Consider the following 15,971-nt stretch of genomic DNA (forward strand, 5'->3'; position numbering starts at 1 on the left):
TTCTTGTTTTTATTTCAAAATTATTTAATTGGCTGTAAAGCGTTTTGAGACATGCTGAACTTGTCACTGTATATAAATGGAAGTCTTTCTTCTTTTGTGATTTCTAGTTAAGTGTTTTAGGTGGAAGCTTAGAATTGTTAAAAAGTGGTGGGTTTTATTGCTCCTGTTCTATCAAATGCCCATTGTGTAAGCATTAAACAATATGCTATCTCACATAGAAGATAATCAGTAAAATCAAGTGTTTTTGAGCATGTAGTAACACTTCAAAACCTTAAAGAATGTTCATTAAACCCCTACTTTATGCAAGAACAGCAACTTTTCGCTCAATGATTTGCACTTCATTGTTCATCTTTTACTCACTTCTGTCAATGTTGAGAGATATTTTTTGTCAATTTAATAAAATCCATCACTCTAGATTCTTCTGAGGAAGTTGCTCAAAATAAGAATCAATATGAAATATAGACATACAAATAATTCTATTGATTCAAATCATGTGTCTTTGCATTGACCATGAAAAAAGTTTATTTGAAAGAATAGTTTTTCAACATTTTAATTTTCTATTGCGCAAATTTAAATTTCTCCACAACCACACCATTAAAATTTTTTTTTAAAGTAGCAAATCAGAAAAGCAGAATTCGACAATCATTATATTAATCAATACACAAACATTTATAAGTACTAAAGATAGCCCATGAAACATTGACAAAAGGCTTTTTTAAATTATTACTTGATCATTGAAAATAATTGCATATCCATTAAAACTGGTTTCCACACAGACTAACGAGACAGAGTCTTCAAACCAGGGTCTAAGAATCTCCTCTTTCTGGTTCTCTTTTTAGAATCTCACTAAAAGTACCAAATAGAGAAAAGCTTCAGAACTGCAAATATGATATTGCTACATGAGGTGATCAGCCAAATTCTTACCCCATTATTTTCTCTTTCCCCGCTCAATGATTTAGTGTTTCAGAATTCCTTATGAGTCATTTCACAATGGCCTAGGTGAGAGAAGCACTAAGTGTTTTAGTACTAAGCTATACAGACTAGTACGTCTGAGGTTCAAAACTCAATCTTACTTGCATGAACAATTTCAACCTGGGCAGCAATTGGGGTGTTACCATTGACATATATCCCTTTGTAGCAAAGAACAACATCAGCAAGGGCTCTTATGATTGGATACTTTCACTGACCCTCTGTGGAAAATGCTTATGTGTGAACATGAGATAAAATTATTATTAGGCTTGGTTGAGTTGTCCTTTATGGTAAAAATCACTTGCTTATACTTGCAATCTGGGTTCATCCATGAGTAACTGCCAGTTGAGTGAGGTATTCAGGTAGCCATTGATATCATGGAATTATTGGGGAGATATTCCTGGGTCTGCGGCAAGGTGCAGTGAATCATGAAAGCACATCTGATTATTGGAAAAATTGTGACGATTCTTTTTGAGCTGCAATATTCACTTTGCTTTATCATCTATAAAGTACATTAAGTGCCAGGAAGTGCAAAAGTAATTAACTATAACAACAACTGGTGTCTTTAGCGTAGTGAGACATCCCAAGGTGGTTCACAGAAGTTTAATTAAAAATCAACAACAACTTTCAGTTATGTAGTGCATTACACATACTCAAATTCCCCAAGGCACTTCACAGGAATTTTATCAAACAAAATGTGACACCAAGCCAAAGAAGAAGACATTAGGGCAGGTGACTAAAAGCTTGGTCAAAGAGTTAGGTTTTAAGAAGCATCTTAAAAGAGAAGAGAGAGAGATTTATGGAGAGAATACCAGAGATTAGGTCAAGTAGGTTGAAGGCACAGCTGTCAGTGTGAGGTGAAGGAAGTGGGGGATGCACAGGAGGCTAGAGTTGGAAGGACACAGAATTCTCGGAGGATTGTCAAGCTGGAGGAGGTTACAGAGATAGGGAGGGGCAAGGCAATGGATGGATTTTAAAACAAGGATGAGAATTTTAAAATTGAGGCATTAATGGACCAGGAGCCAATGTAGATTATCGGACACAAGGGTGATGATAAATGGGATATGGCACAACATGGAATATGGCCAATTGAGTTTTGGATGAGCTTAAGTTTCTGGAAGGTGGACGATGGGAAGTCAGTCAATAGAATATTGGAATAGTCCAGTCTGGAGGTAGCAAAGGCATAGATGAGGGTTTCAGCAACTGATGCAAGGGCAGAGGTGGAAGTAACCGATCTTCATGATGGAAAGGATATGTGGTCAGACGCTCATCTTACAGTCAAATAGGACACCAAGGGATGAATTTTGTCAGCCTCAAAGAAGCTTGGACCGAAAATGGGAGCCGGCCCACTCTGGCAGGCGGCAGGACCCTGGGAGAGCGTCTGAGTCGCAGCAGCCATCTAACAGGCTGCCGTCAAATTGAGGATGGAGCCCTGCCCCCCACAGCTGTCGGCTCAATCAGAGGCTGGTAGATCAGCAGCCTTGGCAGCGCTGCTAGAAGTGGCCACTGCTGAGGCTGCAGCTCAATGCAGAGGGCGCCTCAACGTCCAGTTGCCCTTGAACACATGTAAGTCTTTGTGAGGAAGCCTGAGCCAGACAAGCAGGCCCCGATGATCGTGGGAAGGGGGGTGGGTTTGTGGTTACTGTAACGGCAGCGAGGTAGGCATGGGTGTGGCCATTGCTGCTGGAGGGTCCCTCCATGAGCCATGGAGCGCCCGGGAAACCCGCCAGGAGTTTACCTGGCAGTAACCCCACAAGACAGCTGCCCTCCCAACGTAGGAAAAATACCTGCGGAGCGTAAAGTGCCACTTAGTTAGGCCCTTAAGTGACTCAATTGGATACCCGTCAAGCAGCCGCATCACTAACGTTCCCACCACTGGCAATATGCCATGGCGGCAGGAAGAGATCGGGTTCCCCTCCCGATGGCTCCCCCTGCCATATTGCCAGCCCTCCTGCCTCCGCCACACAGCCCGCCCCCATTGCCCCAAGTTTGTGAACAGTTTAGTTGAGACAGTGATTAGGGAGTGGGTGGAATTGGTGGCTAGGGGATGCAGTTTGTAGCAGGAGCGAAAGAAATTCTTCCCAATGTTTAATTGCAGGAAATTTCAGGTCATCCAGGACTAGATGTGAAATAAACAGTCTGACAACATCGAGGCAGTGGAGAGGTTGCAAGAGTCAGTGATGAGGTAGAGCTTGGTATCATCAGTGTACATGAGAAACCTGAGGTTGTGTTCAACCATAGCCATTATATTTTGGTGTAACATTTTAAGTGATTTTTGAAATAATGTAGAGCAAGTTTGTAATGCGATTCACGTTTAGTGGGCTGTCTAAATTTTGCATATTTTTGTTCAACTGCTTTCAATGAAACATCTGTTGGACTATCCTTCTTCTGATGACCCACGGTGACATCATTGCACGATCCCACAAGCAGTCTGCCAAGACCATCAATGAAAAACTCTAGGAATAAATCAAGTTCAGTTTTGTTGGTAAAATCACTGGCATAGAAAAATTAAACTTCGTAACAGAATAACACAGAATGAAATAGGCCAATCTTTCCATCACATGTCGTTCTTTCACATGCCGTATGGTCATATACAATCCACACTATCATGAAATCTACTCCATCCAAAAATAAATCAAGCCAAGTTCATTGATTTTGACCACAAGACCTTGTGTATTCTGAGATTTTGTTTGCAATTCTAAAAAGGGACGGGGTGTGGGGTGTGAAATAGTACCGGTAAACCTCAAAGCAGGCAGTGATGTGGAGACCCGACTGATCTTAATGGCAGGCTCATATTTACATAAAAACCCCGCCTGATACCCAGCCAGGTCCACAGGCTGATCTGTGGTTGGGAGCGGGAATTTAGCAGTAGGAGGCCTCAGTCAGGCCTGTGGGAACAGTCCCAGTCGTCGGTGGAGTGAGGGGTCTGGGGGCAGACCAGCCGTGATCTTATTAGATGGGGGAACAGACTCAAGGATCTAAATTGCCTCCTCCTGAGCCTATGTTCAAATGTTCCTATGAAGTAGAATCAGTGTGGGAGGAGATAAGAAATAACAAAGGTCAGAAAACACTGGTGGGAGTAGTTATAAGCCCCTAATAGCAGCTATACTATTGGACAGAGTATTAATCAAGAAATAAAAGGAAGACAGTAAGAAAGACAATGCAATAATTTGAGGGACTTTAACATTCATATAGACTGGGCAAATCAACTTGGCAAATGTAGCTTGGAGAATGAGTTCATGGAATGCATTTGAGACAGTTTTCTGCAACAATAAATCATGGAACCAACCAGGGAACAGGTTATTTTATATTGTCTAATGCGACAGGGTTAGTTAGTAATCGCATAGTAAGGCATCCACTTGGAAAGAGTGATCTTAATATGATACGATTTCACATTGAGTTTAAGAGTGTCTTACTGAAGTATGAAACTAGAATATTGAACTTAAATAAAAACCAATTACATTGTTATGAGGAGCACGTTGGCTAACATAAATTAGGAAATGAGATTTCAATGTATTACTTTAGATTAGCAAGGGTGACCATTTAATGAACTATTTCATAATTCTCAATGAATCTAAATTCCATTGAGAAACAACAAAAACTCTATGGGAAAAGTAATTTTTCTGTGACTAACTAAAAGAGATCAAGGATAGTATTAGATTAAAAGAAGAGACTTACAACATCGCCAAGAAGAGTAGTAAACCTGAGGATTGGGTAAGTTTTAGATACCTGCAAAGGATGACCAAAAATTGATAAAAGGGAGAAAATAGAATATGAGAGTAAGCGAGAAAGAAATATAAAAACAGATTGTAAGAGCTTCTACAAGTATTTAAAAAGGAAGACAGTAGGAAGATAAATGAGGGTCCCTTAGAGGCTAGCATGGGAGAAATTATAATGGGGACTAGGGAAATGGCAGAGACGTTAAACAAATATTTTCTGTCTATTTTCACAGGAGAAGACACAAATTACATACCAGAAACTGTACGGAACCAAGGGTGAGGAACTTAAAGTAATTAAAAGTAGTAAAAAAAAGTACTGTGGAAATTAATGGGACTTAAAGCTGACAAATTCTCTGGATCTGATGGCTGCACATCCTAGGGTTGTAAAGGAGGTAGCTGCCGAGATAGTGGATGCCTTGGTTTTGATCTTCCAATATTCCCTAGATTCTGCAATAGTCCCAATGGATTGCAAATGCAACATCATTACACAAGAAAGGAGGGAGAGAGAAAACAAGGAATTATCGGCCAGTTAGCCTGACATCAGGTGTCAGGAAAATGCTAGAATCCATTATTAAGGAAGTGGTAACAGGCCACTTACAAAATCATAATATGATTAGGCAGAGTGAACTTGGTTTTATGAAAGGAAAATCATGTTTGACAAATCTATATGAGGATTTAATCAGCACAGCAGATAAAGGAAAACAGTAGATGTAGTATATTTGGATTTTCAAAAGGCATGATAAGATGACACATGAAAGGGTATTGCACAAGGTAAAGGCCCAGGCCGTTGGGAGTAATATATTAGCATGAATGGAGGATTAATTAAAAGACAGAAAACAGAGAGCATAAATAAACGGGTCATTTTCAACTTGACACGATGTACTAGTAGAGTTCCGCAAGGAGTCTCAGCTATTTACGATCTATAATAATGACTTAGATGAAGGGACCATGTGTAATGTATCCAAGTTTGCTGATGGGAATGTAAGCTGTGAGGAGGATACAAAGAGGCTGCAAAGAGAGGTAGCCAGGTTAAGTAAGTTGGCAAGAAGGTGACAAATGGAGTATAATGTCGTAAATGTGAGGTTATTTGCTTTTGTATGAAGAATAGAAAAACAGAATATTTTTTAAATGGTGAGAAACTATTAAATGTTGATTTTCAGAGGGTTTTGGGTGTCCTTGTAGCACAGAAAGCACAAAATGTTAACGTGCGGGTGCAGCAAGTAATTAAGAAGGCAATGGCATGCTGGTCTTTGTTACAAGTAGGTAGGAGTACAAGAGTAAGGAACTCTTGCTGCAATTGCACAGGGTTTTGGTGAGGCCACACCTGGAGTACTGTGCACAGTTTTGGTCTCTGTACCTAAGGAAGGATATATTTGCCTTAGAGGGGGTGCAATAAAAGTTCATTAGATTGATTCCTGGGATAAGAGAGTTGTTGTATGAGAAGAGATTGACTAGAATGGGACTATACTCTCTGGAGTTCAGAAGAATGGGAGGTGATCTCATTGAAACATACAGGCTTCCAAGAAGGCATGAAGGGTATATGTTGAGAGGTTGGTTTCCCTGGCTGGTGAGTGTGGAACTAGGGGACATAGTCTCAGTATAAGGGGTCAGCCATTTCAAACTGAGATGAATTCTTCACTCAGAGGGTGGTGAATATTTGGAATTTTCTGCCCCAGAGGGCTGTGGATGCTCAGTCATTGGGTATATTCAAAGCTGAGATAGATTGCTGGATTCTAACGGAATCAAGGGACATTGGGATTTGGGTGGGAAAGTGGAGTTGAGGTCAAGGATCAGCCATAGTCTCATTGAATGGAGGACCAGGCTTGAGAGGCCATATGGCCTGCTCCTGTTGCTATTTCTTATGTTCTTATAAATCACAGATAGAGAGAGGGAATGAGTGAATGAGCGAGGGGAACCACCACCTGCAAGTTGGTCCTGACTTGGAACTATATCACTGTTCCTTCACTGTCACTGGGTCAAAATCCTGGAACTCCCTTCCTAATTGCACTGTGAGTGTACCTACCCCACTTGGACTGCAGCAGTTCAAGAAGGCAGCTCACCACCACCTTCTCAAGGGCAATTAGCGATGGTCAATAAATGCTGGCCTGGCCAGCGATGCCCAGGTCCCACGAAACAAATAAACAAAAATCACAGACAGGGACAGAGAGCGAATGAATCACCAACAAGGAGAGGGAACATGCACACCTACTCTCGGTGTCTTTTGGTAAACACGGCCAAATGGATATCCTGTCCTATCCGATAGACAAACTACCCATGGGCATCTTGCTGATTGCCCGTTAGTAAGGCCCAACCATGAGAGTTACTCTCAACATTGACCGGTGAAATAGAGCAGACAGCAGGCACTCCCCGTCCAGTAACTGCCCAAACTGAATATCCTATTTTGGCCTCTTAAAACATCATTTCTAAAGTTTGGACTGTTAAGGAGCTGGCTTACGGTATGGCTGAGAGATAGTTACTAATGCATTGCTTGCTGCATATTATGGTACCTTTTACAGAGAGGTATACCATTGCTCATCGTTCTACATAAACATGTCAGACAGGAACATAGGAACAGGAAGAGACCATTCAGTTCCTCAAGCCTGTTCCACCATCCAATTAGATCATGCCTAACATGTAAGTTAAATCCATTTGCCCTCTTGCTTCTGTAATCCTTAATCCCCTTACCTTACAAAAATCGATCAATCTAAGTTTTGAAATTGTCAGCTGGCCATCAGTTTCAACAGCGTTTTGGAGGAGAGTCATCCAGATTTCCACTACCCTTTGTCCAAAGAACTGCTTCCTAATTTTACTCCTGAACGGCCTAGCTTTAATCTAAGGTCACGTCCCCTTGTTCTGGAATCCCCCCACCAGAGGAAATAGTTTCTCTCAATCTACCCTATCAACTCCTTTAATCAACGTCAATACCTCAATTAGATCACCCTTTAATCTTCTGTACTCAACAGAATACAAGACTACTCTATGTAACCTGTCCTTATAATTAAATACTCTGGTTGGCATCCTTTCATCTACAAAGATGATGGGCATGCAGCAAACAACTCATTTAGGCGGGGTGTCTTCTCTTGGTGCACGTTTGTTGATGGCTGTGAAGGCCAATCCTTGAGAGGCAGGTTCTGCCACAAGTGCTGCTAATGAAGTTGCCAAGTGACGCTGTCAGTTGTTGGTTTTGACGTTGGCGCCTGTTGCCAAGCTGCTGTAGCCACTGGTCATCATGGTTGTGCACACCAATCCACAGGATGTGTCCCTCTTTCACCAGCTAGTGACTCCCAAGTGTGATAGTTGATATTTAGGGCCTTCATGTCATGCTTGCAAGCATCCTTGAAGCAGAGCTTTGGGCGCCCCACTGATTGTCTGGCCCCAGCTACCTCACCCTATAGAAGGTCCTTGGTTGTGCGACCGTCTTGTATCCTGTGGACGTGTCTGATCCACTGAAGCCGCCTCTGTTTGATTAGTCCAATACACTTGGGAGCTCTGCCTTTGAGAAGATAGCTGCATTTGTGATTTTGTCCAGCCAGGATATACCCATAATGCACCACAGAGAGATGGAAATTATTGAGCTTCTTTTCCTGGTAGCTGTAAGTCGCCCATGTTTCTCAGCCATACAGCGAGGTGCTGAAAACACAGGCCTTATAAACCATCAGCTTGGTCCTAAGGGTCAGTTTGATGTTGTCCCATGCGCATTTTGCGAGTCGGCCAAAGGTGATAGTTGCTTTCCCTGTGCGTGTGTAAAGCTCTGCATCAAGGGACAGATTGGCCGTCACTGTGGACCCAAGGGAGCAGAATTTACGAACCACTTCCAGTGGGGTGTTATTTAGTGTGATCAGGAGCAGAGATGCAACACCTTGTCCCATGACAATGGCTTTCTTGATGATTATAGTCAAGGAGAACAAGTTACAGGCATGGGAGAGACAGTCCATGAGTCTTTGTAGCTGAGTTTCTATGTGAGTGACTAGCGCAGCATCATCAGCGTAGAGGAGTTCTCGGATCAGGACATGCTGTGTTTTTGTCTTTGCTTTCAGCCTTGACAGATTGTAGAGCTTTCTGTCTGACTTAGTGTGCAAGTAGACTCCTTCCAGGGGCTATCAAACGGCACTTATTTAGCAATAACCTGCTCAGTGACGCTCAGTTTGGGTTCCGCCAGGGCCACTCAGCTCCTGACCTCCTTACAGCCTTGGTTCAAACATGAACAAAAGAGCTGAACTCGAGAGGTGAGGTGAGAGTGACTGCCCTCGACATCAAGGCAGCATTTGAATGAGTATGGCATCAACGAGCCCGAGCAAAACTGGAGTCAATGGGAGTCAGGGGGAAAACTCTCCACTGGTTGGAGTCATACCTAGCATAAAGGAAGATGGTTGTGGTTGTTGGAGGTCAATCATCTCAGTCCCAGCGCATCACTGCAGGAGTTCCTCAGGGTAGTGTCCTAGGCCCAACCATCTTCAGCTGCTTCATCAATGACCTTCCTTCAATCATAAGATTGGAAGCGGGGATATTCTCTGATGATTGCACAAGGTTCAGCACCATTCGTGGCTCCTCAGATACTGAAGCAGTCCATGTAGAAATGCAGCAAGACCTGGACAATATCCAGGCTTGGGCTGATAAGTGGCAAGTAACATTCACACCACAGAAGTGCCAGGCAATGACTATCTCAAACAAGAGAGAATCTAACTATCTCCCCTTGACATTCAATGGCATTACAATCGCTGAATCCTCCACTATCAACATCCTGGGGGTTGCCATTGACCAGAAACTGAACTGGAGTAGCCATATAAATGCCATGGCTACAAGAGCAGGTCAGAGACTGGGAATCCTGCGGTGAGCAACTCACCTCTTGACTCCCCAATGCCTGTCCACCATCTACAAGGCACATGTCAGGAGTGTGATGGAATACTCTCCACTTGCCTGATGGCTGCAGTACCAACAACACTCAAGAAGCTCAACGCCTTCCAGGACAAAGCAGCCCGCTTGATTGGCACATCTACAAACATTCACTCCCTCCACCACCGATGCACAGTGGCAGTAGTGTATACCATCTACAAGATGCACTGCAGCAATGCACCAAGGCTCCTTAGACAGCACCTTCCAAACCCACGACCTCTACCACCTAGAAGGACAAGGGCAGCAAATGCATGGGAACACCACCACCTGCAAGTTCCCCTGCAAGCCACACACCATCCTGACTTGGAACTATATCGCCGTTCCTTCACTGTCGCTGGGTCAAAATCCTGGAACTCCCTTCCTAACAGCACTGTGGGTGTACCTACCTCACATGGACTGCAGCGGTTCAAGAAGGTAGCTCACCAGCACTTTCTCAAGGGCAATTAGGGATGGGCAATAAATGCTGGCTTAGCCAGCGACACCCACATCCCAGGAATGAATAAAAAAATATCTGCAGGGAAAGCAAAGGTCAGGAGCATTGTGAAGATGCCAAACAGAGGGGGGCTAGGACACAATACTGTTTCACTCCATTCTTCACTCCAAAACTGTTGGAAGTGGAGCCATCAAACTGTAGCGTGCATGTTGTCATGGAAGGAGCAAATGAGACTGAGGAGCTTCGGTGCACAGCCAGCTTTTCCCAAAATCCTGTAGAGCTCTGCTCTGTTCACAGCCTCATAAATATAATTCAAAAAGGAGAGTTAAAATCTGTGAAGTTTGTGTGTGTACAACGGTATTCATAAAAAAATTCAGCTGATCTGTTATCTGTTTCCTTTCATAGTAGTTCTGAAATATCCCAATTATCTTGTCTTTGTGTTCCACCTCCATGGATGCATTTGAATTAGTAATACTCTAATACAAAGTTATGAGCGGCATGGACAGAGTGGATAGTCAGAAGCTTTTTCCCAGGGTGGAAGAGTCAGTTACTCGGGGACATAGGTTTAAGGTGCAAGGGGCAAAATTTAGAGGGAATGTGCGAGACATGTTTTTTACACAGAGGGTGGTGAGTGCCTGGAACTTGCTGCCAGGGGAGGTGGTGGAATCAGATACGATAGCGACGTTTAAGAGACATCTTGACAAATATATGAATAGGAAGGGAATAGAGGGATATGGCCCCCAGAAGTGCAGAAGGTGTTAGTTTAGGCAGGCATCAAGATCGGCGCAGGCTTGGAGGGCTGAATGGCCTGGTCCTGTGCTGTACTGTTCTTTGTTCTTTGTTCATTGTATTCGCACCCAACATTGGTGTGTACAATACTTGTAGAGCAGCCAGAGGGCATGTGGTGGATGTTTTGACTGCCTTGTGCTTACTCACTATGTGATTGGCTTCTAGTTATTCGTGGACTGACCACCAGAGCAGTCCAAGGGATATTATGCTTTACTCTGGCACAGGTTACTGGCCACAGAGTTGCAAGAGATTTCTGCTGCTTGCTTTCAATGTTGACTGCTGCATTCTGCTGTTTGATAGGACAGTGTAGAGGGAGTTTTACACAGTGTCTACCCCATGGTGAACCTGCCCTGGGAGTGTTTGGTGGAACAGTGCAAAGGGAGCTTGAATCGTGTTTGGTGGAACAGTGCAAAGGGAGCTTGAATCTGTATCTAACCCTGTGCTGTACCTGTCCTGTGAGTGTTTGATGGGACAGTGTAGAGAGAGCTTTACTCTGTATCTAACCCCGTGCTGTACCTGTCCTGGGAGTGTTTGATGCGAAAGTGCAGAGGGCGTTTACTCTGTATCTAACCCTGTTTTATTTTTTTTATTTTTTGTACCTGGCCTGTGAGTGTTTGATGGGGACAATGTAGAGGGAGCTTTACTCTGTATCTAACCCCCGTTTTTTTTTTTTTCTTTTTTTTTCTTTTTTTTTCTTTTTTCTTCTAACCCCCGTGCTGTACCTGTCCTGGGAGTGTTTGATAAATCAGTGGGAGTGTCTGATGTTAACACTTTAAGGGCCTAATATTAACTCGGTGTAAGTGAATGGATTCTGAGCTGGTGAAAATCTTATAATCAATGCTGGAAACTATTCTCTTACCAGGAGCCTGTTATGCACGTACACCACCCTGAGAAAAAAAGACAAGATAAGGAGACCAATCCTAAATGTGGTCATTCAGATGCGTATTTCCACTGGTGGAATTGTGTTATCAGAATGTCATTTGCCCAAGTGCTTAGTTTTTATTTCTCTGTGACACTTGGATCTATTTTTTTTAAAGCCTCTTATGCCGTATCATATCCTGGGAGCAAGAGGAACGACGTCAGATAATTCAGTGCAATTCATGCCAATTTCTGCTGCCTGCTCTTATAAATGATTTCTCCATGCTGCCAACACCACTCCTACTGTTCAATAGCTGCATACATTAGTAGAGGGCCCAATATCACGAGGGTCCAGTGTTACTTAAACGCAACTTGCCACTCTTAAAGGGGCAGTGTATTGTGGCTGCAAATAGTGGTGGATGTTTTTCTTCCAAACAGAATCATTGCTTTAATAATGTGAGCAGTGGTTGAACATGCAAAAGAGCATGCACCATGGCTGTCAATATACTGGAGGTCTTGGTAGAAGAGTTGGAACAGAGAAGAGATGTCCTGTATCCACAGCAGGGCAAACATATGCTCAGGAGGCAGTAAGAATAGATAGCCGCAAGGTTGACGTTGTTTGTCAAACATGGTGGCAGTACAGGAAGAGGTTTAACGATCTCACACAAGCTGTCAAGGTGAGCGACTTCATCATCAAATCGCATATCCTACCAACCGCACCGATAGTCTCATCCTCTGCTCAATTAACTACACCCCGATCACCCCCTACCAACAATCTCTGTCAATCAGGACTCAATGCTATAATTCATATGCTTTATTTCACCCTCAAACAATTAGCTTTGTTGGATGCCTCACTCCCACAGTTCATAGCTTGCGCACACTGGTAGCTATTCAACCATGACAGCCACATCACCCAGACACATCACTCTTCCTTGCAGAAGATGGTGCATAACAGCAGGCGGCAGCAAAGAATTGGAGGAGGACCAGCATGCCTGCATATTTTAACCCCCATGTAGGAGTGTCTGTGGAACGATATCCCAAGCAGATTCAACGTATTCCTCAGTAAAAGGAGACAAAGTGGAGTAAAATAATGTAAGTATTTTCACTTAAAGAAAGAAGTTTGTGAAAGAGCAACTCGGATTTGGAACTCTGTGGGGAATTTCTGTAAATTTAGCTCAGTGCTACTATTTGTCATCACAATAATTCCTCATCACTTGTGTGCATTGCAAATCTGAGGAGTACACTGAATGGAATGTGAGGTAATATGCAACTTGGCCACTCTTCATTGCTTGTCCCAGACAGCTTGAGCACACTCAACGAACAGGCTTAAACTTTTCCCAGCATTAGCAGATAGCAGCTGCATTCTTGGAATTCTGTTACTTAGCCAGCCCTGCAGATATAGATAGAATGCTAATTAAAAACACGCAGTAATCATCAAGTGTTGGAGCTGAATCGTGGCTAGAATTGGTGCCATCCCTGAACTATAATCATTCATTGTTGGGGCAGAGTGCACAACCTGTTAGAATGTTTGAATTAATTTCCTTGGGTGGCAGCATTTACCTGAAAAACCCTCACTGGGTCCTCATCAAGATGAGGGAGGTTAATGCTGGAAAATGGAACACTTTCCAATGATGGTACACAGCATCTACCAAATTGGGTTAGTTACAGAGTAAAGCTTCCTCTACGATGTCCCAAATATTCGCAGAACAGGAACAGCATGGGTTAGATTTAGAGTGTTACGACCAAGTCGGGAGGAATGCACTGTTTATTCTAGTTCTACCTCTCCACAGATCACAACATATATTTAAATTTTCCCACATACCGATACAGTCAATCATATACTCTATTTTTCCCAGAATAAAACACACCAACCAGGTTTCTTTAATAAAGAACAACATTATCAGTTTGACACAGACTGAAATATTACAGTTCCCTTTTCACCCTGGCCGCTCACACACAGACACACACACACACACACACACATATACAAATAAACCGGTTAACCAGAAAAATAAAAGGAATTGTTGTTTAGAGCTCTGATACAAAAAAAAAGACAAAAAAACATTTAGGATGAATACTTGCTTATTCTTGAAAAAAAAAACAGATGAGATACGTTGTGTTCCAACACTGGCATATAGTTTAGCCTCCGAGTACACGTAGATGGGTCACTGGAATCTTTCAGAACAGCTCTTTTCAGATGGCGTTGAGAATTAATTCAGCAGGCTTTTCTTCAAAAACAGGAGACGAGATGAGTTGACACAATGGACTTCTCAGGGTCTTTTAGAGAGGTGCTGGAAAGCTGAGCTGGGTTGTGGGGCTGAATTTTACGAGCCCCTCAGCATCGTGGGTTGCAGCGGGGAGGCCCGTACAATTCTGCAGGAGAGGCCCACCTCAACCCGTGATGTCGACAAGGGCCCACCGCATATTACCGGTGGTGGGGGGACCTCAGTGCGGCTCCCCACTCCCGCCACATGGTGGCTGGCCCTTCATCTAAATATGTAAATAAAGAATAATGATTATGTAAGTATACTTACCTGCAGGCGGCGGCCGTCGTCCCATGTTGATTTTACTGCCGCCGTTTGGCCTTCGTGCACCTTCAGAACTCCGTACGGAGTTCCGAGGTGAGAACTTGGTGGGGAGGGGGGAGGAATAAAATTTTCAGGGAAGCAGGGGTGGGGGAATGGGGAAAACAAATTTAATTGGTTGTGTGAATGGTGGGAAGGAGTTAGAGGCTAAATGTTAGAAGATTGGGGGGAAAATTCAGGTAGGGAATAAAGTATGTTTTGTAAATAAGTGCCAATTAAATAACCATTGGTGGGGGGGGGGGGGGGGGGGAAGGGCCTCCACATCTTTATTAATTATTGGTAAAAAATTTTGATTTATGTACCTGTAAAAACTAAAATTAATTTAAGAGCTTAAAGCCCTTTAAAAATGGCGCCGGACGCCGTTGCCGGAGATGTGGCAGCTGCCCCCTTCACACATGAAGGACAATTGTATCCTGGTAGAGTTTATTCATTGGGGTCAGGATTGAAATTTCCCAAACTCATTTCACTCGGACTCTTACAGCAACAAATAAACAAAACTCAGTCCATCAGTCTAGTCTGAATTTGAACCCAGATCCCAGAATTGAATGGGCCAAAATTGTCCTACATAAGCAGAACAAACAGGAGCAGGAATAGATCCTATAGCCCCTCAGGCTTGCTGCATAAGAACATAAGAAATAGGAGCAGGAATAAGCTATTCAGGTCTTCGAGCCTGCTCTGCCATTCAATAAGACCATGGCTGATGTTAAACCTCAATTCCACTTTCACACCTAATCCACATATCCCTTGATTCCCTTAGAGTCCAAAAATCTATCAATCTCAGCTGTTATGACCGAGGCGGGAGGAGTGCACTGTTAATTCAGTCCCTCTTCTCCACAGGTCTCAACATATCAATAAATTTTCCCACTTACAGAAACAGTCAATTAGATACTCGATTTGTCCCCAGAATAAAGCGCACCAACCAGGTTTCTTTAATAAACAAAAAAAAATTATCCATTTATTATAGACCAAGTCTTAACCAATAAGGAAGTAAATATATATGCAAATTGAAATATTAAAGCCCCGTATTTTTATCCTTGCCCTCACGCACATATATCCAAAAACTGGTGCACTGGGAAAAAAAGGGAGTTTTGTTTAGAGCTGTTACAAAGAAATAGAGCGAATGAAAAAAAACTTGTATTGAATACGCAAGTCCATTGTTTTGGCAAGGTGTCCCAAAGTCAAATAGTTGGATGCCACTAGGAATTTTTCCAGGCGAGGTTAACGAACAGTATGTTTGGGCAGGCATTCAAAGAAAATCAACTGCAGAAGTCTTCACATAGGTCTTACAGCAGGTATGCAGCAACAGAGGTGTCTGTTCTCACACACATTCAATGCAAAATTCTTTTAAGATGCAAGGTTTCTGCAAGCATTCAGGATGCCTTCAAAAATACAGGAGGCAACTTCATACAAGCAGTTGCTTTTCAAGAGCAAGGATTCTTCAAAGAGAGGTAACAGTTACATAGAAACATAGAAAAATAGGAGCAGGAGTAGGCCATTTGGCCCTTCAGGAATGCACCACCATTCAATACGATCATCCAAACTCAGTACCCTGTTCCCACTTTCTCCCTGTTTCCCTTGATCCCTTTAACCCCAAGAGCTATAAGAACTGGGATAGGGGTTCCACTGCGAGCAGGGTAAGGCAGATGGGAATGAAGCAACCTCAGGCTGGGAAGTTAGCTCAGCCTAATTTTAACCCCTCCTGTGCAGCATTCTCATTGGTTAGAA

At 43.0% G+C, this 15,971-nt stretch overlaps 1 protein-coding gene across 1 annotated transcript in view; it reads right to left on the reverse strand.

Annotated features, from left to right (window-relative positions):
• Window positions 1–3,213: 3,213 nt before the first annotated feature.
• LOC137347890 (beta-1,4 N-acetylgalactosaminyltransferase 2-like) overlaps window positions 3,214–15,971 on the reverse strand; it is a 102,703-nt gene continuing 89,945 nt past the window's right edge. Inside the window, exon 10 of the mRNA XM_068012935.1 lies at window positions 3,214–3,425. Within this exon, the coding sequence (XP_067869036.1) occupies window positions 3,214–3,425 (212 nt within the window). The remainder of the gene's footprint in view (window positions 3,426–15,971) is intronic.

The sequence above is a fragment of the Heterodontus francisci genome, chromosome 33 (assembly GCF_036365525.1).
Source record: "Heterodontus francisci isolate sHetFra1 chromosome 33, sHetFra1.hap1, whole genome shotgun sequence".
NCBI lineage: Eukaryota > Metazoa > Chordata > Chondrichthyes > Heterodontiformes > Heterodontidae > Heterodontus > Heterodontus francisci.